General features: G+C 33.0%; 3 protein-coding genes across 4 annotated transcripts; 2 read left to right on the forward strand and 1 right to left on the reverse strand.

Annotated features, from left to right (window-relative positions):
• The first annotated feature begins 1,717 nt into the window (after positions 1 to 1,717).
• Positions 1,718 to 10,892, forward strand: LOC140990140 (homeobox-leucine zipper protein HOX9-like). Its single transcript, XM_073459718.1, has 20 exons — positions 1,718 to 1,935; positions 3,157 to 3,293; positions 3,439 to 3,520; positions 3,760 to 3,832; positions 4,423 to 4,514; positions 5,012 to 5,102; positions 5,353 to 5,451; positions 6,104 to 6,217; positions 6,384 to 6,467; positions 6,567 to 6,719; positions 7,185 to 7,259; positions 7,510 to 7,616; positions 8,231 to 8,396; positions 8,509 to 8,691; positions 8,925 to 9,002; positions 9,167 to 9,310; positions 9,455 to 9,780; positions 10,023 to 10,128; positions 10,259 to 10,405; positions 10,643 to 10,892. Exons 1-20 carry the CDS (start codon positions 1,718 to 1,720, stop codon positions 10,787 to 10,789), a joined length of 2,622 nt encoding a protein of 873 aa, XP_073315819.1. The 3' UTR covers positions 10,790 to 10,892.
• A 5,708-nt stretch (positions 10,893 to 16,600) lies between these two features.
• LOC140990491 (uncharacterized) lies at positions 16,601 to 19,704 on the reverse strand. Of its 2 annotated transcripts, none has more exons than XM_073460205.1 (8): positions 19,510 to 19,704; positions 19,210 to 19,420; positions 18,574 to 18,964; positions 18,333 to 18,473; positions 18,057 to 18,216; positions 17,596 to 17,743; positions 17,366 to 17,506; positions 16,601 to 17,104 (listed from the first exon to the last, which is right to left on the reverse strand). In XM_073460205.1, the coding sequence occupies exons 1-8, from the start codon at positions 19,650 to 19,652 to the stop codon at positions 16,907 to 16,909; spliced, it is 1,533 nt and encodes a 510-aa protein (XP_073316306.1). In that variant the 5' UTR covers positions 19,653 to 19,704; the 3' UTR covers positions 16,601 to 16,906. The 2 variants fall into 2 exon arrangements, with proteins under 2 accessions (XP_073316306.1, XP_073316305.1); XM_073460204.1 differs by having other exon boundaries at positions 16,602 to 17,104; positions 17,596 to 17,749; positions 19,510 to 19,703.
• A 1,007-nt stretch (positions 19,705 to 20,711) lies between these two features.
• On the forward strand, positions 20,712 to 21,994 carry LOC140990141 (uncharacterized). Its single transcript, XM_073459719.1, has 2 exons — positions 20,712 to 21,586; positions 21,718 to 21,994. The coding sequence occupies exons 1-2, from the start codon at positions 20,712 to 20,714 to the stop codon at positions 21,992 to 21,994; spliced, it is 1,152 nt and encodes a 383-aa protein (XP_073315820.1).
• Positions 21,995 to 27,907: the final 5,913 nt, after the last annotated feature.

Here is a 27,907-nt window from a genome sequence, read left to right on the forward strand (position 1 = left end):
CAAATCAGCAGATCCAAATGTAACTTTACTTTATTTGGATTCAATTTATTATGTCCGGATTCTTAGATGGACACAACACATTATATAATTTGTATTTCTTAGACAGATTCTTATTATTTGGATTTGTCACTGCGTAAAGATCGATTTCAAATTCGGCATTTGGTTTCATGGCTATGATCAAGGTTGTAAAAAACGTAAAGTGTGATGAAATGTCGAGATCGAGTTTCAAGTTTTACAAGTTTAAATGGGTTTAGTACGAGTTTACAAGTAAAAAAAAAATGTTTTACATTTTTATTAAAATTTAATTATCCCAAACCAATAAATAGGAGAGATAACACACGCATATATAATAAATTTAAGAGTGATGCACAAATTCTCAAATGTTTAAAAACACAAAATTAAAATCTCAAAATTAAATTTTTTTGTAGTCAGAATTTTTATTTTGAAGGGAATGGTTTGATGGGAGATGATGGCCGATGGGTGTTTCTTTTGTTTTTAAAAGAACGTTTTTTTAGATCAGTTTTTTATTGGTGGAAATTTTAAATAAGTTAAGTTAAAATTTGAAACAAAATCGCGCGCTTAATGACCATGCGGTCAACTTTAATTTACCTATTTTAATCTTTTTATGCCGAACAACAGCCGATGCCCAGCTAGCACGTGGGCGTGGTTATACCCAAAGCCTCGGTGACCCAAATTTTTTTTAAAAAATTATATATATAAATTTTGGATAATTATGTATTAATCTGATATTAGCCCGGTAGTTTAATTTTAAAAAATTAAAGGATTCTGGAGTTTTCGATCTTAGCATGGTAAGTTCGAAATTCCTGACTCTTCCATTGGTTACACCTCGTTTGGTGTCATAATTCGGGCTTTTATACGTCAACAGAAGGCCATATCTGTTTGCATTAGTGTTGATTTAGTTGTTGCCCTCAACTGACTCCTATATGTAATTCTCTACAATGAGTGCAAAATGCACAGATGGAAGGCAAACCTCATCCCGATCGCTGAGTGAGGGTAATAATTATATATCGTAGACTCTGATCACCTAACATGACATTTTGCGTTCTTGTGGTAGCTCGACTGAAGGTTTTTTCGAGTCCAGTACTTAATTCTGAGGGTAGGTCTCTAGCTAACTACTCGGATCCAGGAAATTTTGGGGGTGTTCTTGTTTTCTAGAGAATCAAGCTAAGGATGATGCATGCATGCGAACCCTAGGGATATACACGAAGTTCATATCATATTAAAAGATATATGGTAATTCTTTGACCTAACCAGCATAGAATATAAATATGCATGCCTTGAAAAGGTTCCGCAGGGGGCACCTCGGCGACCCGATGAAGTGATTTATTTCTTGTCTTCAAGCTTCCATCACTGGAGGGTCGCAATCGAATGAGCGAATCGGAAGGGAAAATGTTAGACAGCAATAAATACTTCATTTCATTATTTACAAGTTAATGAGAAGAAATAAATATTATGTAATAATCTTAACTATTTGTTGATGAAGAATGAAAATAAGGAAAGAAGACAAAACTAAGTGAGATTGTTGTAATATGCTTGAAATTGAGATGGATCCAGTACAGCAAATTCTAAGTATTAGTTTCAAATTTTAATAAGATTATCAAACTAATTAAGGTCAAGGTCTCTGTCCTATAAATGGCAACATTTAGATTGTTTTTTAGACCTAAACCCTAAAACATCTAGCATTTTTCTTGCTGAGATGGCTAAAACCGATAACGCCGCCGCTAGAAGGAGAGGACGTGAAGATCAGGGTGAAAAGCATATCCGATACACCGATGAACAGATTAGGGTTCTTGAAAAAGTTTACGCCCAGTGTCCAAATCCAAATCGATCTCAACGCGAAAATTTAATCCGTCAACAACCTACCTTGAATGGCATTGACAACAAGCAGCTCAAGATCTGGTTCCAGAACCGCAGGTGGAAATCTTTTCTTCCATTTTCTAATTACTTTAATTTACTAGAATGCATTTTTTTTGGATTTTTTTTTCCTTTTTTTCCTTTTGATTCTTATTGCTATCACTGATTAATATTTTGATGCTTTTAATGTGATGTTATGTTTGCTAAGTGTTTGCAGATTGTTTCAGCAAAAAGTTGGTTAATATATAAAGTTGGATCAGCTTTGAGCTATTTAATTTGTTCGCCTCAAAATACTATGGATCGAGCCGGCTTGACATAAAAAATATATAATTCGATCTACTCGATTCAAAAACCATCCGAATCGGGTTGGATCTGGGTTAACGAGATTTGTTTTTATTTTTTAATTAAAACTAATACAAAATAATAGAAAAAACGTCATAAAACCTAGGAAATTCTTATGTATATATTAACTAAATAAATAAATTTATATTTCATATATATAAGTTAGATTAATAATAAATGCATAGAGAAAATATGGAAAAAAATACAAAAATATATTTATAAATAAACGAGGACAACAAAAATTCAAGATATTCAAAATTTTATATATAAAAAAATCAGCAAAAGTTTTTACTGTACAACGTGTGGATTATTAAAGCACGCTGAAATTATAAGTGATCTTTTTATATTCAGTCAGAATTGGAACAATCAAGCGGCTGTTTGTACTAATAATGAAATCAATAATATGTTCGATATTTAAATTAATGCTACAAAGAGTGATTTAATGTGCTAAACATACTTTTAATTTGCATATTTAGTTATATATTTACCTGGCTAGCTAAATGCTATCATGTTAAATTTTTATATGATTGGATTACTACACAGTGTGAATTAAATAATCTATTTCCAAAATATATAAAGTTTATAATATCTTACACATCTTCCCTACATTTAATTTTGAATCGTGTTAATATTTCTTTTTTATGAAAGAAAACTGGAAAGAACGTGTAAAATTTTTGAAAATGTGTACTCCATACGAACAATATGGCAAGTTACGATTTTTGTTATTCTTTTTCATATTTATGTCATTTAAGCCGTCAAATTTCAGTTTTAATCTATTATCATTGTTTATTTCATAATTTTAGTTCTTTTTCTATGTGGTGCGGTGCTTACGTATACAGTTTCAAGTGAGCATTCTCGTAGAAAAAAAAAAGACCAATTTTTTTCTTCATTTCATTTGGCATTATTTACTAAGAATATTTATTGGTTCCCTATTCCTAGAAGCCGTCACAAGCAAAAGAAGGAACATGAGGATATTTTGGCAGAGAACAAGAAGCTAAAAGTGGCCAACCATTTGCTAAGGGAAGAGAACAATGCCTTGCTCAAAAGGGTAGCGGAACTCGTACGTGAGAATGACCGTATATTATATATATACATCCATCAATTACATTGATCATCAATATTAATGAAATTTATTTTGGCAAAATAGTTTCTTGATCTACTAATTTGTTTAATTTCGGGTTTTGATCAACTAACTCTTAATTTTCGGTTATTTTGGTCAAGATTTTTATGTGACACTGACAAATGCTGACATAACACCAGAAAATACTGATGCGATATTGAAATTGCTGACTTGTCTATTAAGGTTGAGACTTGGACCTGACTCAACCACAAAAGCTAGCTCAATGTGGGAAGATTGTCCAAGTCTATAGATACAACTCCCAGAAACACCATCCAACCGATGCAGGACATCTTAACACTTACCCCTCACGCTCATGAAAGAACAATTGGAGCGTAAAGACATTAACGAGTGGCCCAACTATGAGCAATCCAATATATAACGATGGGTCTGGACTCTGATACCATGTTAATATTGGATATTAGACCTAACTCAACCCCAAAAATTAGTTCATTAGGGAGGATTGTCCAAGTCCATGTCCCGTATCGGTTGGATAGAGTTTCTGAGAGTTGCATCCATGGACTTGGACAATCATGCCCCCTTTAAATTAGTTTTTGAGATTGAGTTAGGTTCAAGTCTTAATCTTAACATTGTCATATGTCACACCAACAATTATACCAAAATAGCTTAAAATTAAAAGTTAGAGTACCAAAACAAAACTTTGAAAATTTAATGAACAAGTTTCCAAAATTTGACAAGTTAATAGACCAAGAAAATCATTTTCCCAGTTTATTTTATTATACTGTTTTCAGAAATTTTCTAATAATTAATTTCTTGTGATCTTTTTTATTAGACTAACCCACAGCTGGAACCCTTTTCTTGTTTTTCGAAATTTTTTATACTGATTTTGGATTTAACATTGGTGGTTTATCAAGAATTGTATTAGTGCGAGTTATTTTGACTAAGAAAGAGGCTTTTTTCTGTATTCCTAGCTCCATATATTTATATAGGTGACGGCCCCCTCTTCAGTTTAAATTTTCGTCAATTTATATTACACCATTTTATGCTTTAAATGTACCTAAAAAACATGATTTTTACTTACAAAACTAGTTTAATTAAGGTAATAAATAATTGTGTTTAATTTGCAGATTACTACTACCTCAACTGCGACTAACCAGGCCTCCGAGCCTGAGGTTCCCTCTCCTCACCTATCCATGAATAATGCTGATGATGACAAAGGGTATATATGCAGCACATACACAAGAAAATACCATGAAACAACTTTTGTTTCATAAAAATAATGGAAAATTGAGATTTTAGTGTTATAATTTGATATGTTTTGTGTTTTAATCATGTAACTTATCAATGTTTGATTTTTATTTACTAACTTGAATTTTTTTAGTCATTTTGTGGACAAAAAGTTTGTGGTTTCCCTTACTTTTGCTTAGATAGATTTTATATGCATAATATAGATTTTATTCTTGCAGGACTGAGTCATGCATAATATAATATAGTTTATTATTTGATAGATTTAGTGGTTTTGGATGAAAAAAATGACCGAAACAAAAAAAATTTTCAAGTTAGTGGATAAAAACCAAATATTGACTGTTATGGAACTAAAATAAAAAATATGTCGAACTTACAAGACTAAAATTATATTTTTCTCAAAAAAAATAAGCATTAACATATCTACTAGTAAAGGGTGCTAATTTCTAATTCTTGTTCATGTATATACAGACTTCTCTTTCTGGCGGATGAAGCTCGGAACGAATTCCTCCCTAAAGCTACTGGTTCTGCTATCAACTGGGTTCCTTTTCCCATGCAAGAGGTCGTAACTATACATTGTGTTGTGTTCTTTTACGTGCATATGTGCTACTCTGGCCTAAACCATTGGTTCTTGAAAATTTCGATATACGCCGAAGCAATGCTGTGGACTAGCCATTTTTACTTGCTATATTTTTTCTCTAGATCTGAGACTAACTTATGATTAATTCTTAGATAACAAATTCTTGTCCGGCCGCATGCATGTTTTTTTATCAATCCAATCATCACTTTCCTTCTTTTTTCCCGTTTTTCAGGTGCATGGTCCGATCTCGATTGGTGAAGCTTATGTCGCATATGGTTGCGCTGGAGTTGCAGCACGGGCATGCAATATAGTTCCTTTCGAACCTCTTAAGGCACGCAATACTTCAAACTTTAAGATATCATAAACAATATACACTAAAATTGAAAATCACATAACTAAAACCGAAATTGAATAATAATGATGACCAAACTCACAGTTTTCCCTATATGTTGTTCAATTTCGGTTTTAGTTATGTGATTTTCAATTTTAGTCATTTTTGATCGAAGCATTGATCGGACAATACACACATCAACACCATGTCGGAAGCCATATAGACGTCTCATAGGTGTCACATCAACGTCACCTCTGAAAAATGAATAAATTTGCAAAAATAACAAAGATAACGGACCAAGACTTAAATTTGATAATATAGATGATTAAAATCGTAGAGATATTTTTCATTTTTGTCATGTTGTTGGTCAATTAAGTATTAGTCAACTAATTTGTACTTTTGTTTCAATTTTAATTCTTTCTTGCTGATGCGAAGTAAAAAATGATGATGTGTCAACTAAAATTGATGACATGACGTCAGACTTTGCTGACTTGTCCTATGTTTTATCGTCACTCCGATAAAAAATGACTACAATTGAAAAAATTGTAAATTAGTGAACCGTAAAATGAGCGCTAAACGTACAAGTTATAGTTCAAATGATAGTTATCATAATTATCACTGCTAAATATTAAGTTTATTGTTTTCGTGACAGGTAATTGAAATTCTCAAGGACACATCCTCATGGTCTCGAAAATGTAGAAAACTAGAGGTTCTCGCCATATATCCCGCGAAGAACCAGGGAACCATTGAACTAGTTTATACACAGGTCAGTAAATATATAGTGTTGGAATATATATTCTACTGATGCACCTATCTTAGCTTGCATTGCATTGCATCGAACGCGAAAGTGAAGGTTACAACTATTCAACGTCGTGTGCTTGAGCCGCTCGTGTTTGCCATAAAGTTCTCTAACCCGTTTTATTTGTGACCAGTATTATGCTTCAACTACCTTGGCCTGTGCTCGAGACTTCTGGACATTAAGATACACTTCGATTTTAGACGATGGCAGCTTTGTAGTATGTACAATTACTTTTGTTTTGCATTGCTTTCATATAGTAATACTTGTTGATTATATTTTTTGTGGAACTATATAATATTATGTTATTTATCTTAAGGTATGTGAGAAGTCAATTAATGGTGGTTCTGATGTCCCAAGCTCACCTGTTGCACTAGAATTTGTGAGAGGTAAGACGTTGGCTAGTGGCTACTTGATTTTCCCCTGTGAGGGTGGATCAATGATAAATCTAGTTGCCCACTTGGATTTGGAGGTACGCAATATTCTTTCGATAATTTAAGGGGAAAATTAAAAAAATTGGTCTATATTAGCTTTTGCTTCTCGAATTAATCAATATTTAGTCTCAGTACAATAACTTAATCTTCTTATTTTTAGTCCCATTTTCAACCGAGTCTCAGCAAATATTTGGTGACATGGTGGTGATAATCGGTGTCATGAAATCATGCCCGGCATTATGTCTGTACGGATTGATGAGATGCTATTCTCGTGTATCCAAATGTACAAATCTAAACACATAAGTAATATGAACATAGATAGTTTTAACGTGTCAAAACATTAGGTCATTAGATCAACTGTCAGGGAGTATCCTTAGGATAGCTAAAACTAAATGTTGACCGATCAGAAAACCAAAAAGCAATATAGACTGTCAAATTTCCCTGATTTTAAGTTTGGGTGAAGTTGAATGAGTAGCATTCATAGTGCTATAAGCTTATTGCAGACATCATCTGTTCCTGAGGTTGTGCGACCCCTTTACGAGTCATCTGAACTCATTGCCAAGGAGATAATTTTCACTGTAAGTATAATATATATGCCGATATATATAAACAGACTGTCACACATTGGTTTGTAAAGCATGTTGAATTGGTTTATAATGGTAACCTTATTTACTCAACATCCTATTTTATCTTTGATTGTAACCCAACATTTTCTTTTTTTGCCTCGCTAGTTGTTTGTACTGTCTTTAATTAATTTCGCGGCCATTTCAAGAAAGTGGTTATTTCAAGTTCAATAGAAACTAATTACAGACATGTTTTTCTCTTAAGGCACTTCAATATATTAATCACCTAGAAAATGAGGTAATTGCTAGCAAACCAAATTCAAATCCTAAGGACTCTGCCTTCGTAAGATCTTTTGGCCAGAAACTAAGCAGGTGAGCCTGCTGAATCATTTCTCAAATAGTAATCTCTATCTCATCTTTTCTTCTACAATCTTAATCTATGGGTCGTGGCAGCATGGTTTTCAAGTCTTGCACACATGAGCTTTAAGCTCAAATGACTACCTTGTAAAGGTTTTGAAATCACTATATAATGTGATTCTGGTACAGTTGCATAGTGTCTTGGAATTTCTGAGAACAAAGAAAGTTAACAGATCTTGATCTTGGACCTTGACTATTTTTAGATAAACAAAAGGCACTAGTGTCTAGTGTTGTCAAAACGTGCTAGGTCCGTCCTGCCACATAAAATAGGTGGGCTGAGTTGGCAATTTCCCGACCCACCAAAATAGCAGGCTGGCCTGCTAACCTGTTTGACAGTACTAGTGTGATGCTAAAAAAAACACTAGTGTGACAGCAAAGGAGTTCAAATGTATGAGTAGAACTTAGTTAAATGTATTTCAGTGTAGAAATTTAAAGTTGATATAAGCATTGCATGTTTGTGTGGAAGGAAGCATAAGCTGTTAATTCTGATTTATGCCATGAGGCTTTAATTGATGACATTATGTGCCTGAGTACGTTCTTCGTATATTTTCTTCTTTCGTTTTGTTTAGGGGCTTCAATGATGCTGTCAATGGTTTTAATGAGGATGGGTGGCAACTGATGAATATGGATGCCCCTAAAGATGCCATTATATCCATGAAGCGAAATAATATTAATATGGGATTTGATACGCCTTATGATGGTGTCATTTGTATGAAAACCACTGTGCTACTTCAAGTGAGTTATTATCTTATTACTTTTCGACATTGATTAAGTATGTTTCCCCCTTTTTTTCACATATGTATCACATAACTGTGTCTTTCGACGAGTGAATGTTTATTGATGGCAGAATGTCTTCCCGGCAAAGCTAGTGGGACTGCTGAAAGATCACCGTTCTACTTGGATGGATTTCAACTTTGATGACAAGCCTAAAGCAATCATCAAGGCTCCTTACTTTGCATTTCCAGGAGTGACCACGCACAATTTATCTGATAATGCTGTGCTACTTGGCCACACCAATCATGAGGATGAGGTTGGTTGATTTGAGTTCACGATTTTTAAAAAGTTGAATTAAATTTAATGATACCTTTGGAAACTTAGACATCGATAAAAATATTATTTTACGGGGCAAAGATTAAAAACTAGGTGATGATAAAACCAAAGAAAGGGAAGTGTTGTCTCCAAATAACCTAAATTCGCAATACGGGAAGGCATTTAAGTTTGTTTTGTTGGATGCATGTTGTCTGATTCTTGTTTCCAATTTAGGTGTTGGAAGTAATTCGATTCGAAAGCTTTGCACCTCTCCAACAACATGGTTCTTCAGGGGAATTGTATCATTTGCAGGTGGCATCACCTTGTCCCCTTATGATTGCAGGGCATTAATTACCATACATATTTTAAAAGACATTTTATAATTGAAGATCGGTTTTCTTTTAAATATTCTGAGGGAAAGGATGAACACACAATGAATTTTTTGAATAGATATCATACTCTGCAAGTAAATGCAGGTTATTAGTGGACTGGAATCAATGGACGATACTTGTTTCGGTGCTTCCTCTGAATTAATCTTTGCCCCCATTGATAAAACAATACCGAATGATGCTGTTCTATTATCTTCTGGATTTCGGATCATCTCAATGGGTTCCAGGACCGTATGTTCCAATCCTGCAATTTTTGCCGTATCTATTAAATTCTGACACATGTTAATTTCTTGATTTTTATCACAACACCAGTTAGACATTGTCATATAATTGAAAACATCTGTTGTTTTCATAATTGTGTCTCCATATTGATAGGCAAAATGGCCATCTGCCTACGGTGTAGCAAATGAGGCATCAAGTTCTAGTACTTCATTTTCAGCCATAAACAACCTGTGCTCTGTGATGATTCTGGCCTTCCAGTTTCCTTTTGAAGCCCGATTTGAGGAGGATGTAAGGTCAATGGCATTAGAGTATATTCAACATGTAATTTCCTCCGTAAAGAACATTTGTCAGGGAGTGATGCCTTCGGGATCAAATCTTGAGTACGCCACAGATGAAAACGCACCAATGATATTCGACATCATACCAGACTCGACCTATGATATTAACAGTCTTGCTATACGTATATGGCAAAGTTATAGGCAAGTAAAACCACATACTAATTCATGGAGATTCTAATATCATTCCCAAGTTTCCTGAATTCCTCCTATTCATAGATTTTATGCTTTCCGTGCTCTGGTATGATATTATCTTAGTGTAGTCGACGTGTTTTATTGATTTCAGTTTGCTGAAACAAGTTCTATGAGTTTATACTTTTATTTTTTAGGTCTCACTAGACAATAGGAGTACAATTTACTTGACTAAATATATTTGTTTGGGACAGGTCATTTTTAGGCGTGGAGATGTGCGACTTCCACTGCCTGCGTACTGGCTCTTTCTTGGAACTGGTTCAAAATCACCAATATGCTATATTATGTTTCTCTTTCACGGTATGTAAATATTGGTTTATACATGTACACAAACACATATATATGTGCACGTAGAGAAAAAAATAGTCTTAAATGACTGTTAATTACATGTATCTATTCAACAAAACTAACTTATCTTGTTTGGTTGCAGTCTCTCCCAAGATGCCTTTATGCCAACCAAGCTGCAGTCGACATGCTAGAGACTGGATTACATAATCTGCAAACACTTGCATTGGATCAGATTCTCGACGGCTCTAACATGTCCTTGTATTCCATGATTCCAACTATAACAAAGCAGGTACACTTGCAACAAAAAATCCAACCGCTCAATTTAGCCCATCTGAGTTTCTTTATATGTCAATGAGATCATAATCATGGACTTCTGAGTGCTGGGAAGAGTATTGGAAAACAGCTTTTTTAACACATACATACACACGCCTCATGTGTTTTATGTTTGAAGTCTTATTCAGTTATAGAAAAAAATGGAAAGCAATGATTAACCAATTTGACCTGACAGTTCTTTGCTACTTGACAGGGATATGCTACTTTACCACCAGGATGCAGTCAGTCTATGATGAATCGTCGATTCTCGTATGAACGAGGTGTGGTTTGGAGAGTAGAGGAACTGGATGGTTCATGTCACTGCTTTGCCACCGCATTCATTAACTGGTCTTTCGACTAAGTATTTCAAGCTTTCTTCTTCTAAATTCTCAGAAGTTTTATCGATAGCAAAAATATTCTGTTGCTTTGGATGAATTTCATCAGTTATATTTTTCGTCAAAACATTTGGAGGTTTGGACGAATTTCATTAGTTATATTTTTAAGAGCATGGATTCATGGGACTCTTGAGTGAAATATATTGGCTAGTTTGCCCATTTAAGAAGCATTATTTTCTCTTTGGTTTTAGTTTATAATTGCTTGTCATCTCTACTATAATATGAAGATAGAGGTGAAGGGAAATAATATTGTCGAGTTTGTTAGAATTATAGAATTAAATTATTTCCCTAATTATATCTTTCCTTATTGATTTAAATTGAGTATGGAAGTATTATGTGATTTTGTCTTTCTTAAGATAATGAGATAACTGTAAGTTGGCCGAAGAGTGTTTCTGAAACTCTAGTTTTCGTTGGCGTTTCTTTTGCTTTCTTATTCACATTTTAATATTGTTGGTTGTTTTAGAAAGCTTTATTTTCTCAACTTGTTGAGAAAATTGATTTTTATCATAATCACTAGGGATATGTTTTTGTAAACATTTTGGTTTTCTAGTGATTAATTTTTGCCATAAAGCACCGCACAAGTATTTATACTCGTGCATATTCAATCTTGTCCATCGTATTTATTTAAAGTAAATTTGTGTTACAAACTTTAATTTTCTGCTGCATGTTGTCCGAGATGTTATAACATCAAGCACAACACTTAATTCTGATTAAACACAAATTCACTATTTTACATCCTATTCTGATATTTTCGTTATTTTTATTATCTGTCGGACAAAATAATCCTAACAAGAGGCAACTAGATAAATGATTGGTCTGTTATCCAGTGATCAAAGTAGAGGGAGCAAATGGACAAGTATAATTGAAATTTGACTAAGTAGGAAAATTGTGCTTTCAAAATTATCGAATATTCGAGTAAAATCTCTCAATTTTGTAAATTGTGAAATGCAAAACGATAATAGATACAAGGATTTGATGATCAATCTTCTGCTCTTCTTTTAGGAAAAATTCCACTATGTGTCGGATTTTTTTTTAATACTAAATAGTTTTACAAATCACCTACGATTTTGTTTTTGGTCCAAAATATACGCAATATTTTCCCAATATTGTAGATGGTTTTGTAAAACTATTTAGCATTAAAAAAAAACCGACACCAAATAGAATTGATAGATTTTTATTGACTTAGATAGAATTCAACGGAGTTGTAAAGATTTTTAATTGAAAACAATAATCACCCTTTAATTAACTCATATATGAAAAATTCCTACAATCACCAACGACACTAAAATCATATTTTTCGGTACATCCGACATTTCCCACCTTAATATCACCAAAGATATATTATTCAAACACATGATATGATACAAACAAATTGCGCAAACTATGGATTAGCAGTCATGTTTCTTGGAGTGCATAGACAAACTGGTATAGGCAGTCCGTGTTTGTTGATGACACAGTACCCGCCAGGGCATTTGTAGCCTCCACAGTCTTTGGATAAATGGCAAAGATAGGTGCAGAGTTGAGTAGTGCATTTAAATGGCCATGGATTCACGTAGTTCTCACCAAATGCATGTTGAGGTCCCAAAAGAAGACAAATTGTGGCTATGACAAAGTATACAGAAATGGATGGTTTCACCATCTTCTTCTTGTTTTTTCCTTGTGCTGAATTTATCAGATAAATTCATGTCTTCGAGATGATTTATTTATAACCTCGTCGAAGGGTTCGATTTGAGATGTATTTCTTCAAAATGGCAAGTGAATCACCAAGACATATTGTGTGTAGAGGAATGAAATTAAGAGGGTTAGATTTTGTTGGTAATTTATTGACGTTGTTCCAAATGGGTGATTAATTAGACGGGCTTTTTAAATTTTTTTTTTTAAAAAAAATTTATTTTAGGCATAGTAATATTAGCATCAACATTTACAAAATGAAAATAGAAAAATAATAATATAGTCAAATTAATTTAGGATCCAATGTCTGGGATCAACTTTAATTTCCTGCATCCATCGTTTTGACTGGAGATGCACCACATTTGGTCCAAAATTTGTATAATTTAGTCAAACATTTCGTGTGATTTCTGCATCTACAAATTACAATATTACCTTTAATAAATAATATGATAAATATTTTATTAATATTTTTAAAATGACAAAACGGTAATATCACATTATCTCAAATTTAATCAAACTGATCAATCATTATATTGACTGTCATTTTAATTTATTTTGTTATTAAAAAATATTACTTATCTCCATATTATTTCTTATACCACGAACCAAACGATACCTAAATTAAAGCATATTATTTATTATATTATTGACCGCATTATATTAATATATTAGATGAAATTCAAAATTTTTTATAGAAAAATTTAAAAAGATTGAAACGAATTATTCCTTAATTATTTTTGTTTATTGATAATATTGATTTTGCCTTTCTAGACTAACAAGATTGTTTTAATATTGAAATTTATCTATAGATATTATATCACTGGTTAAAAGAGTTTATGTCCTAATAAAACTTTTGTTTCCATATAATGTATGACTCTTTTATGGAATGAACTCTAGGTCAAAGTGAGTATATAAATAAGATATCAAGGTTGCAGCGTGCTTGAGGTTTTCAAAGAGAAAACGGAGAGCAGAAAAATTTCGCATGAATACGATGATTTATTTCAGTGAAGGGTTTGCCTGATTGATTCACATTGCTTGCTGTATTGCCGTACGTGTTAAAGACACTCAAAGACAACACTCATGTACAGTGTTGATTGAAGAGTTATTTGTGACTACGGCTTAGGAGATACAGATGTTGCATATGCGGTTTTGGATTTGGTTTATTTTACATGCAATTTATTTGCTTGAGTTGTCAAGGAAGATAATTTTCATGAGTTTCACTAGTATTACTTTTTTTGTAAGCTATTTTAGTGAATATTTTGTCATGAAACATTGCGCAAATATCTATATTTGTGCTCATGTTAATATGTTGTGTTCTACTTATTAAAATTTATTTGTGTGTTAAATTAATACATTTCGCTGCATGTTGTGAATAGGTATTGACAACACCTGCACACAACTCATAAATCTGATACACACAATGTAATTATTTTTTGGCAAAAACTTGTGTGAGACGGTCTCACATGTCGTATTTGTGAGGNCTATTCTGATATTTTCGTTATTTTTATTATCTGTCGGACAAAATAATCCTAACAAGAGGCAACTAGATAAATGATTGGTCTGTTATCCAGTGATCAAAGTAGAGGGAGCAAATGGACAAGTATAATTGAAATTTGACTAAGTAGGAAAATTGTGCTTTCAAAATTATCGAATATTCGAGTAAAATCTCTCAATTTTGTAAATTGTGAAATGCAAAACGATAATAGATACAAGGATTTGATGATCAATCTTCTGCTCTTCTTTTAGGAAAAATTCCACTATGTGTCGGATTTTTTTTTAATACTAAATAGTTTTACAAATCACCTACGATTTTGTTTTTGGTCCAAAATATACGCAATATTTTCCCAATATTGTAGATGGTTTTGTAAAACTATTTAGCATTAAAAAAAAACCGACACCAAATAGAATTGATAGATTTTTATTGACTTAGATAGAATTCAACGGAGTTGTAAAGATTTTTAATTGAAAACAATAATCACCCTTTAATTAACTCATATATGAAAAATTCCTACAATCACCAACGACACTAAAATCATATTTTTCGGTACATCCGACATTTCCCACCTTAATATCACCAAAGATATATTATTCAAACACATGATATGATACAAACAAATTGCGCAAACTATGGATTAGCAGTCATGTTTCTTGGAGTGCATAGACAAACTGGTATAGGCAGTCCGTGTTTGTTGATGACACAGTACCCGCCAGGGCATTTGTAGCCTCCACAGTCTTTGGATAAATGGCAAAGATAGGTGCAGAGTTGAGTAGTGCATTTAAATGGCCATGGATTCACGTAGTTCTCACCAAATGCATGTTGAGGTCCCAAAAGAAGACAAATTGTGGCTATGACAAAGTATACAGAAATGGATGGTTTCACCATCTTCTTCTTGTTTTTTCCTTGTGCTGAATTTATCAGATAAATTCATGTCTTCGAGATGATTTATTTATAACCTCGTCGAAGGGTTCGATTTGAGATGTATTTCTTCAAAATGGCAAGTGAATCACCAAGACATATTGTGTGTAGAGGAATGAAATTAAGAGGGTTAGATTTTGTTGGTAATTTATTGACGTTGTTCCAAATGGGTGATTAATTAGACGGGCTTTTTAAATTTTTTTTTTTAAAAAAAATTTATTTTAGGCATAGTAATATTAGCATCAACATTTACAAAATGAAAATAGAAAAATAATAATATAGTCAAATTAATTTAGGATCCAATGTCTGGGATCAACTTTAATTTCCTGCATCCATCGTTTTGACTGGAGATGCACCACATTTGGTCCAAAATTTGTATAATTTAGTCAAACATTTCGTGTGATTTCTGCATCTACAAATTACAATATTACCTTTAATAAATAATATGATAAATATTTTATTAATATTTTTAAAATGACAAAACGGTAATATCACATTATCTCAAATTTAATCAAACTGATCAATCATTATATTGACTGTCATTTTAATTTATTTTGTTATTAAAAAATATTACTTATCTCCATATTATTTCTTATACCACGAACCAAACGATACCTAAATTAAAGCATATTATTTATTATATTATTGACCGCATTATATTAATATATTAGATGAAATTCAAAATTTTTTATAGAAAAATTTAAAAAGATTGAAACGAATTATTCCTTAATTATTTTTGTTTATTGATAATATTGATTTTGCCTTTCTAGACTAACAAGATTGTTTTAATATTGAAATTTATCTATAGATATTATATCACTGGTTAAAAGAGTTTATGTCCTAATAAAACTTTTGTTTCCATATAATGTATGACTCTTTTATGGAATGAACTCTAGGTCAAAGTGAGTATATAAATAAGATATCAAGGTTGCAGCGTGCTTGAGGTTTTCAAAGAGAAAACGGAGAGCAGAAAAATTTCGCATGAATACGATGATTTATTTCAGTGAAGGGTTTGCCTGATTGATTCACATTGCTTGCTGTATTGCCGTACGTGTTAAAGACACTCAAAGACAACACTCATGTACAGTGTTGATTGAAGAGTTATTTGTGACTACGGCTTAGGAGATACAGATGTTGCATATGCGGTTTTGGATTTGGTTTATTTTACATGCAATTTATTTGCTTGAGTTGTCAAGGAAGATAATTTTCATGAGTTTCACTAGTATTACTTTTTTTGTAAGCTATTTTAGTGAATATTTTGTCATGAAACATTGCGCAAATATCTATATTTGTGCTCATGTTAATATGTTGTGTTCTACTTATTAAAATTTATTTGTGTGTTAAATTAATACATTTCGCTGCATGTTGTGAATAGGTATTGACAACACCTGCACACAACTCATAAATCTGATACACACAATGTAATTATTTTTTGGCAAAAACTTGTGTGAGACGGTCTCACATGTCGTATTTGTGAGGCGCATCTCTTATTTGGGTCATCCATGAAAAAGTATTACTTTTTATGCTAAGAGTATTACTTTTTATTGTGAATATAGGTAGGGTTGACCCGTCTCATAGATTTCTCACATGAGACCCACTCTTATTTTTTTTACTTTTATGTTATGTTAAACAACCCTACAAGGATGATTGCACTTGTTCGCCACGAGGCGGCCAGGATTTTCTAAATTTCCTTATGAATTCTTCAAAATCATCTGTACACAGGATGCAAGAACTGGACAAGCTTGTCATTGAAGAGAGAGTAGATATATCCTTAATATTTACGTGGTCCTTAGGAAGGCATGAAGCTATACAAATATAAATATTGATTCTTTCACATCTACTAGTACTTAATATGATCAGAATCCAGGATATAAAGCCTAAAAAGAAAACCAAGAAATTAGGTCCAGTGGGGGGAGACGAGTTTAGAGCAGTGACACATTGCATTTGGGAGGAAGAAAGTAACATTGGAGACGATTACCCCCACTCGCCATTCTGGCTAATTGGTTGGCAGCAACGATAAATCTTGAATGATTTGCTCAACTACTAGACAGCCAGCACATAATCCGACACCAACAAGTGCCGGACCTGCATTTGAAATCATCGTTTGGTCTGTTTCTTGTTCTTGTTTCCTGTTCATTGCCAAAGCCATCAATGGAGGAAGAACTCCATATAGCATTGTCATACAGTAACCTCCCTGTCCAGTTTTATGCAGTTAATTTTCAAATAGTACTTTCAAATTTTCGACACGGTAAAATTGAATAAGAACAAAGTTATGTGATGTTGCAGGTCAAAGGTCGTACTTAAAAAGTGGCAGAACTGAGGGGAAATGGAGCAATTTTTTAAACCTTTCATAAATGGCACAGAAATTTGAACGTTTTGACAAGGGAGTGATTAATACGTAATTAAAACTTCAAAATATATTTTTTTTGAGAGAACTGAGGAACTTATAACTCACAGCAAAATCTGTGGCGGCGGAAAATGCATCTGGCACTGTCGTTGATGCGACAAGAGATGGAGCAATAATCAATACATTTGCAATAAAATTAGTTCTGTTTCTTTTCCACCAGTTGCTGATAAAAAAGAATGAACCTGATTTCTGCCAGTATATACTTCACTAATATCAGCATTATGGAAATTGGACGATGGTACCAAAACACATATTAACGTCTAAGATATGCACAATACCTCAGGAATTTGCACAGATGGAGAATGCAAGGTCAGATTATTAAGCTGCTCCTTGAAGAACTCTGAGAAACTCAGAAGAGTGCCAATCAGTGATGTTCCGATTGCCAGGAGGGAAAAGGCATCAACCATAAGTGAAACTCCGCTCCATCTAATGCTACAAGCATAGGTCAAATTTGTAGTATATTATTTTTGAACATCGTCAAGAACCCAAAAATAAACAAAAAGAAAGAGATGCATTTCAGTATAATTCATTGTTTAACAAACTATAAAAATTAAGGAACTGGGTGTTTTTCCTCGTATTTTACTCGTATTTAAGACCCAAGATGCACAGGTTAAAAGAACTTTCATATTCTATATGGTAATAGATATACGTGGTTTGATTCTGAGCGGAATTGACGTGCTAATTGATTACAAAAACTCTGCATAGCAATTATATCGACCAACAAGTTAAAAGAACCGACCTCCTAAGCAGTTCTAGTGGATCAGCAACTTGATCAGCTTGATTTGATAGGCCTATTGTTATTGCATTCCAAACAAGCAATGCCAACAAAGGCATGATACTACCAAGTAAAATCGAAGCCCTTATACGTATAAGATCTCCTTTCAAATAAGCGCATAACACTGAAGGGAAAACCATATATGATTAGATGGAAAAACATGATCAAGATATTCTATAATTCATCCTAGAGCATAAATCCTTTACATGATTAAGTGTAGATGCAGGGATATTTATTCACCAGGTGCTAGGTCATGGTAAACTAAAGCAAAAATCATTACTGGAAGTGTATCCGGAACTTTTTCCCAGTGGCCACTGCTGCCGTCTAATCCCGACCACCCTCCAAAAAGAACGGCAAGAATTTCAATTGCTATGAGAAAACCTGTTCCACCAATGGTAAAAAACTCACAACGATTCTGAATTCTTAGAAACACTCCACAGTTCTATAAATTATCTGTCAAATAATGGCCATATACGAGTACCTATCATGGATGTTGTCAGGCATTGGTTCACTTGATCTGTGGATCGACTGCCTCCTACAGTGATCAGAATGGTGACAAGGGCTGTGAAAAAAACGCCGGAGACTGACTCTGGAGAATTGGTCAAGTGATATAGAATCTCTCCTGACTTGGCACTGTAGGCTATCACAGAAGTATAACCTAAGAAAACATAAGTCATCGTTGCTATCGCTCCACCCCATTCTCCTAATGTCTCTTGAGCCATGGTCCTAATAGATATTACCTCTAATTCATCGCTGTCTACTTTTATTTTCTTCTTTTTGAGTAACCCCACATTAATCTCAACTAACAAAAGAGCTTCAATCAACAAAAATGCCCAACATATCATCATTGATATTGAACTTGGAAGTAACCCCTGAAACACCAACATCCAGAAGCAACAAAGAAAATTTGATTGGAACATGCATACAGAAGAAAAAGATCAACAGGAAATCAGAAATGAGAATTACAGAATATCACTCTTTGTCCCTTAACTTGATGTTCAGTACGATGAAATATCATTCTAGTACACCAATTATCTACATTTATTTTCAACCTTATTCTATTTATGAGTTCAAATTTCCTTCAACACAGTTTCCTCACATAAATTGTCTAAATTACCGCTGGGGAAGTTTTCTTAGGGAGAGCAAGAATCCCAGAACCTATACTTGTCCCAATAACAAGAGCAACCGCACCAGCAACACTCCCTTTTTTCTCGGAAATTTGGGCAGGATCCTCCCTCGAACTCACTGTCAAAAATCTATCCTTTTTGCTTTTCTCTGCTTCTGCAAACCTCCAACACTGAGATTGCTGCCACCCCAGTTGATGGGTGCTGAAAAGCCAAAAAAAGAAGAAAAAAACGATTCAAGCGGACCAAATTTTTTTCTCGAAAATTATATCAACAACTTCATCATCACGTACATGGGAAAAAAGGGCATCTTTGATTTGAAGCAAACGGTAGTTTCTCTTTGATTCAAATTTCCACATGATGGAATTAGACATGGTAATTTGCAAGTTTTTGAACGATGATAAGGAGTAATGGAGATGGCGTGATGGGATTTCATCACATATCAGAAGTTCCCAAATATCTGTGAAGTGGATATGTCAACCGACCGCTGGGATTCTATATATTTTTAATTATTATTTTTTGTCACTATTTTCACAATTTTAGTTATTTTATTTATTATTTGTTATTAACTATAGAACTCGTGATTTGTGGAAACTGCAAACCGTATTAATAAATAAACCATATTTTTTGGTAAGATATAACATGATATAGATACTTGTAGAAAAAAAATTATTAAAATTATAAAATAGTAACTAAAAATTATCATAGATTAAAAGATGCATAGTTAATAGTTATATAGCACGGACACTTTTTTTAAAAAAATTCGATATCGTTGACTTTTTTATGATGGAATTTTTTAATACTAAATTAATATATATATAATATTTATTTATTTTTTAATAATTGTCGTATCATAGTCGGATCTTGTCTTATATTTTCAAAATTTATCATATCGCCGTATCCGTATCGTGTTCACTACAATATCAATATCCATATCCATGCAACATAGGTTAATGCTAAAATTTGATGACTTAAATCACGAGACACATATACATAATTGAAGTATAATATTTCTTTATTAATATTAATATTAATATGAAAAGATATATAATTAGAGATCGGACTCTAACTCCAATGGTCGAGGCCTCCAACTCTTCAGTTAGGATATAAAAAAAAGTTATATAATATTTATTATTATTATTATTAAATAAGTACAAATGTTTTTTTAAATATCTAACAGTACACTTGTTGACTATGATGCTTAAAATTTCTCGTAAATGATTGGCATTGGCAAAATCGTTACAGTTCCTTCCAATTCACCCTAAAATCGTGTGGGATCAAACTTCAAAATTTTGTAGTATATAAAATCGCGCAGCGGTAACACGTAATGCTTATCAGGATTTGAACAGGCGCCTGAAAATGGAAGAACTTTCAATACAGATTGCAGAATCCCTACGCCGATTCCGACAATGGCTGCACCCCTTCAAATGGCGTCCCTTCATATATATGTATATATCCGTAACAGTGGGCGAGAGTTCAAGAAAATCGAAGAGAAATGGATCCGTTTACAGAAAGAAACCCATCTCTTTTCCCTTTGGAAACATGCCCTCCAGTCACAGACGAAGCATTCAATCTCTTTCACTCCATTGACCGGGAACTGTACACGAGGTTGATCCAAAACTTGGGCCGCGAACCGGTCGAGTCGCTGAAGGTTATGGCGTTCTGGATGTGGCTTGAAAGAGAAGGCGGGAACAAGATCTTGATTAGACGGATGCTGTCTCTTCCTCTGGCGTTGTTGAACGAACTTGCAGATGAGACTGTTACGTGTTTAAAATGTGTGGAGAATGATAAGTACTTGTTTGTGAATGGGAATGATCAGATCAATCTCTTACCCGAGCTTTTGTGCACCCGTGTCAGTCTGCGATTTTTTCATGAAAATCGAATCACGGTGGAGCATGGTGTGAGTAAGATTATCACCACCGTCTGTTTGCGTGCTTTTAACGACATTCTGCGGCGGGTTTTGCTAGAAAATTCAGCCGGTTATGAAGGTGGAGAATCTAGCAGGGCTGCAGAAAGGAGAAACAATCCTCTGATGATGTATCATCCTCATCTCAACGTGCCCCCGTTTTATCCTCCTCCTCCTCCTCCTCCGCCGCCGCCACTTGCAGCCCACAACACACCAACGGTGGTAGATGCATATGGAATTCCAGTTCACATGCTCGCCAGAGGAGGCTTTCCGGGGGGTTATGATTCCGAGTTGCAGCGCCAAATGCTGAGTGACGAACTCGGAGATTTGTTGAGTAGGAATTTGCTACTGGAAATTAATGGTGAATTCGAAGAAAAAGTTCTCCCTGATGACAGGACCATTTTCCTGACATTCTCCAAAGGGTATCCCATTACAGAAGCTGAAGTTCGAGAATTCTTCACTAAGTGAGTAACATCTACTCTCTAAATCAATATACAAATTTAATTATTATATCATTTATCTCTTCGTGTTTTTTTTCACCACTTTTCTTCACGTTTCTCAACTAATCTTGGAACTGTGCCTAACTAACATAAAGGAGATTTGGCGATTTCATCGAGGATCTGATAATGCAAGAAGTAGGGGAAGACGAGCAGGTGCTGTATGCTCGAATGGTGGCACGTTCGGCCGCAGTGATAGAACCCATCGTTGGAGGGAATAAGGCAAAGTATTCCATAAATGGGAAGCATGTTTGGGCGAGAAAATATGTGAAGCGACTGCAGCAGATGAGTTTATCTTCTTCAACAAGGTCACCTCCGAGAGTTGAGGATCTATCTCCTTCGGACCAAGCCGGGCAAGGCAGCACTTTACCCTGAAAATGTTTTTTCATATAACTTTGATATAAATGGTTAATGGATTTAATTTTACGATTCTATATTTGATGAATGGATATGCATGCATGGAGTGTGTTAATTTAAATGTATTTGTTTCAGTGTGTATGTGTGTGTAAGAAACTTTCTTTCATTAATATTCTGGAAAAAACTTCACACAACATGGATATTCGAGGCTTAATTTTTGTTGCAATTTCTGTTTTTCTTTTTGGATTTTGTCTTCGACAAGTGGGGGATTGTTTTCTGTCTTATACCATTAATTCCTTCAAAGATTCTAAACCTAAACCTTGTAAATTTTATTTAGTCACAATATCTACGAGAAAATGATTTTTTTCCCACTAATTTGTCTCATTTTGGATGTTAATCTATTAACTCGTCGACCTTTGGTCTTAATGTATGAAATTTGATTTTTAGCTATTTCATTCTACAACATTTTTCCGTGTCACGTTAATATTTCGACGGAATATGACTGAAATACAAAAAAAAAACAAAATTACTACATCAAAACAAATATTTTTTTATGCTTTTGAAATTGATAAATAATCTGCTGGTCTTTAAATTTCAGGGTCTGGGTTACTTCTTGTTCAATATATTGCATAGTGTTACCAACTAATTATTTTATTTATTTTTGATACAAAGACCTAAACCCGATTTATTCTTGTTACTAGATCAAAAGACATAGATGACATAAACTATTGGAAAATTATAGCTACAGGAATTAAGGGATAGTGAATGTTCATACCCATTTTGGATGTGTTGGTGCTTCTGTTTGTCTCTATTAGACAACGTAAATTGTACATCGGTTTAGTAATATTTCATGCTAGTTACTCTGCATACGCGATTGCGTATGTATATAATCTTTTTTATCATTATCGATGGACTAAAGTGAAATTTGACAAATTATGGAGGACTAAATTGATATTTGAATTGTTGTTTAAAAAAATAAAACTAAAAGTGTGTGTTGAAATTAAAACAAAAACAAAAGTGTAATATTAGTATCATATAGGGGTAAAGTTGGAAGAAAAAGTTGGTGTCCTTCCTAAGTGGTTAGTATCATGTCATCAACTTTAATAAAATAGAATAGATAGAATACATGTAATTTTCATTGATGTAATAAGATTGTTTCTACATTTGCTATTTCTGTGATATGGAGACTTGTGTTCTTGAAAGTTTATTTTTTAATGTTTGACTGTGGATCTCCAGAATTTAAATTTCATTTTTTGCTTTTCTAAATTATATATAAAATCACTATCATTAATGTTTCATAATGTTTATTAAGAATAATTAAAAATGATAATTTGAATATTTAAAAGAAACAAAATAAATAAATAAAAGAAAGAGGCGGGCCCAGTTTTATTAATTTTTTGTTGTTTTTAATTTAAAAAGATTATTTTTAATATTACAAAAAATTCCTAAAAACACAGATAAAGAAAGCAAAACCCACGTGCTATTTATGTCTCCGTTTCAGCGCTTTCGTGGTTGGATTCGGTCGCCAAACTGAAGAAACCAACTTTTAGTAATTAAAGATATTGGTGGCGATTTTGTGTCTATGTTAACCTCTTGCTTTGTCTTCTTGGTTATATGTGTGCGCTGATTTAGGAATTGGGATTAGATTTTGGGGTCAATTAAGTTTTAAATAGAAAAAAAAAAGTCATTTTAATTTATTATTTTGTTCATAAAAATAAAACTTAAATTAATCAAAATAAAAAAATTCAACAAAAACTCTACCCCAAAATGTGTAAAACTTAACCAATATGAAAACATTCATTTAAATATGAAAATTCGATCCAAACGTGAAAAACTCAACCCATATTCTACCCAAACGTGAAAACCCGACCTGATGTGACAAAGTCGACTCAAATATGAAAAACTCGATTCATGCTCGAATGTGAAAAACTCGACCAATGATGTTATGTGTAAAAAAATATCACTCATACTTATGGGTTTATTTTGTCGGGCATGCAACTGAAGAGATTTCTTATTGAGAGGAACATTTTACTATCTTGACTACCTTTCATAGCCTATATAACATGTCACGCCCACTATCCATGCAAGTGACACTTTATGTTTTGGGCTCCAATAGCAACTAATTCGCATCAATCATCGTCTTTCGCAGGTAACTGACCAACTTGCGAGAAGAGTCATATATAGTTTCTTTTATGACTCTTCAAATCTCTCCCACAATCCGATGTATGACGTTGTCATATTATGTCCTGAAGTTGGAAAATGTTCAAGACTTAAGCATATACCTTGATGTCATAAATTGATGTCTTTGTTTATCTTGACCTGAAGTTCTTTGGGTTCATTTCACGAGGATCAATCGTGGGTTGGACCGATTGGTGTCCAAAGTGCATGTATGCTAATCCTCGTCTCATGAATGTGTGAGCATCATCCAAACATTATGTCAATGACTGATTTGATTGTTCCTAATATGGCTACATTTCTGAATGAGATATTTTTGAAATTCTTTCGAAACTGAGTGAAAATTTCATCACATTGTATGCATGTTCTATAATCTTCCCAAGGATCAGGAATTCTTATGTTAGTGCCTCAGTATACGTGGAATAGTGAAAGCTACATGTAGTATGGCAAATCAACCCACAACAGCTTTCTTTGGTGGGTATCACTTGCTTCAGATAACCTTTTTGTACTTTTCTTGGAATGATGAACTATATCTAGAACCAGGACTAAGATCCATGTAGCATGAATAACTTGGAGATGAAATAGCATCGAGAACTCTTTTAGATTTGAGTTTCAAAGTCTAAGAATACCAATTTATGCAACAGTGGTTGACATCCTGTACATGTTCAAATTAAACGATGTCCTTATTTTTGCAAAAACCGATACTGCATTTTCGTACAAAGACTTTTAAGTAGAGTTCATAGGCGTATTACTGGGGGTTAGCTAAGAATTATATTTCTGGAACGGTGTTAATTTAGTTGTCAATGGATTACCAAACTCTGATAAATCACCGGAGCTTCCCATTTAATTGCTTGGTCTTTTTTTTTGCTTTTACCTGTGTGTTTGTGTGGGAAATCACTTATGAAACCTAGCCTGGAAACATATTTGCTTCTTTAATGGTCATAGAAAGTCTGTATCCCATTTGATGCAGTACTTTATCACAATATTTAGATTGCTAATGGTTTTTAGGCTTAAGAGTCTTCATACATAACTTACACCAACTAAGCGGCGACTCTACTTATTATTTTAGGTTACATACATCGAAGCCCCCTTCATTATGTTCTGTCATATTCTTATTTGCCTATTTCTTTGTTTACTCTCTTCGTTTGTGCAGCTGGCTGCGATTTTTAACCAAGGAAAGTTGCTTTCAGATGAAATAACTCTTGATCTGCTTTCCAAATGCCTTGAAGATACTCAGACTAAGGGTGAGACAGGATTTATTCTTGATGGTTTTCCACGAACTCTAAGATCTATCTTTGGAACTTTGAGTGAGCTGACAAAAATACGGCCATTTTCTTTTTCAACAAAAAGGTGAGACAGAAAAAAAAAGAACTGTAAAGGTATCTTATCCTCTCACCACTTCAATACTATCCTTTATTCCATTTAAATCCGCCTAAACTTCACCTGATTTTGTTAAAAGTGTAGCTAAGAGCCTACAAGACTAAGCTTCAGTCGTCTGTGTGTTGTACATAATCATGAACTTGGAATTTCAGTTGCATAACATATGGCTTGGAAACATCCGACTTTGCAGAGTCGACCTGTCGAGGAATTCTACCGCAGTCGTGGGAAGTTGTCGGAGTTTGATCTTCCGCAGCTGCTTGAGTATTCGACATTATGGTATTAATATTTCGGATAAATTATTTGATAAATGTAACAGGTATGTTGAAAATAACATTTTGTATTCTTTCTTGGGGGCACTCTTCAAATTTATAGTAGTTGATTGCGTTTTACAGATGTAATTTGTAATTTATGCCGGTATCTATAATCCGAAATATATGGGTTGCATTTTTTTTGTTGTTGTTCCAAATATATAGTCAAATTTTTATTGTAGTAGTATTTTTTTTTCCTAATATATTTTGAAAAACAACGCAAACAAATTTATATAATAAAGAATAACAAGAAAATAATAAAGATATTGAAAGGAGTAGGTCTCTTGTGAGACGGTCTCACGAGTCGTATTTTGTGAGACGAATCTCTTATTTATGTCATATATGAAAAATTATTACTTTTTATGCTAAAATTATTATTTTTTATTGTGAATATCAGTAGGGTTGATCGGTCTCACAGATAACCGTCTCACACGAGTTTTTGTGTATTGAAAGATATAAACACACTTGTGTGTGTGCAGAGTCCTGCCATCTATTGCGGGAGGACCTCCCGAGGAACGAACGCCTGACTGTAGGCAAACATACATACAAGAACACAATAGAGTACATACATTTATTAATTTTATAATCTATAATAAGTGTCTGGTCAGATTCAGAAATTTGGACTAAAAAATTCACTTACGTAACCGTGCATCTCTATTTTTTAAATTATTAATATAATTATTTTTTGAATATTTTTTAATGTATGATTTGTTAAAAACATTATAAATATCATTTTTGAATTTTTTTAAAAATATATACAGAAAGAAGTTTACAAGTATCCTATATTCTCTCGCCATATAAAACTCGCGTGAAACAATCTCACGAGTCAATTTTGTGAGACATATATTTTGTTTGGATCATTCATGAAAAAATATTAATTTTTAATTCAAAACTATTACTTTTTATTGTAAAAATAGACATTGTTAACTTGCCAGACAAATAAAGATTCGCGAGATCATCTCACAAGAGACAAGCTCATAAATTAACTACTCTATTTTTCGTCTCTCTTATGTTATATAAAAAAATAATTACTGTGAATAATTGATTTATTTTATACTTTTTCAATGATATCATATTTAAATCGGAAAATAAAATTTCAAAAAATTTATTACCGTGAGAGTTTTGAAATAAACAATAATAATTAAAGAATTAAACATTTTGACCATATCTCTGTGTTAATTTTCTCTCCTTTCCAAATATATATATTTGTTTGTTTATTTTTCTACACAGATTAAGAAAATGATCGAAAAATAAATTTACATAAAAACTTCCAATATTATCTATATTTCATCCAAAAAATAATTAAATGTTTTTCAAATACTTAGCTAACAAATATATATTAGTAAAAACCAAGAAAAAATGCAACTATATATAATAACTGCGCTATATATTTGAGATAATCGAAAAAAAAATTATATAATTGGAAGGGACAAAGTTAATAATAAACAAGAAACTTAAATGGGAGGGGAATACTAAACATGGGCCAATAAAAACCTTAAATATTGCCGTCCAAACTTAAGAAAGGTTACCTGAAAATGATACTTAGACACATTAATATAATTAATGCTAAATAATTATATTATTATACAAAAAATATTAAAACACCATTTGGCATTAAACTGATTAATTAATCAATTAAATAAAAGCTAGTAAATGAAGATTGCCTACAATAATCTCTATTATGGAATTTTCTAAAAGATGGACTTATTTATTTAGAAATCGTTCAAGATAATTTGGATTTCTAACCGATAAAAAACTGTGATATTTAAGTTTTGAAATACATGTAGCTCTTATAACCGTTATTTTATTTCGTTTTGTGCTCTTACAAAAGTGATATTGACGTTGTTGTCGATATGTTTAATCGTTTTCGTTATCAAATATAGAATGGTTGATGCATTGATTTTTATCATATTTTTGGAAGATATTCAATAAAAACAAATTATTGTAAACTCTTTTATGTTTGACCACGGATTCTGTCTGATAAGAGGGTGAAATATGCCTCCTTCTTCCCTGATTTCTGACGTATTATTGTTGGATTTGTGTTAATGAATTGAGTTAATGTAAAAAA

Source organism: Primulina huaijiensis, chromosome 12 (genome assembly GCF_012295235.1).
Source record: "Primulina huaijiensis isolate GDHJ02 chromosome 12, ASM1229523v2, whole genome shotgun sequence".
Classification (NCBI taxonomy): Eukaryota; Viridiplantae; Streptophyta; class Magnoliopsida; order Lamiales; family Gesneriaceae; genus Primulina; species Primulina huaijiensis.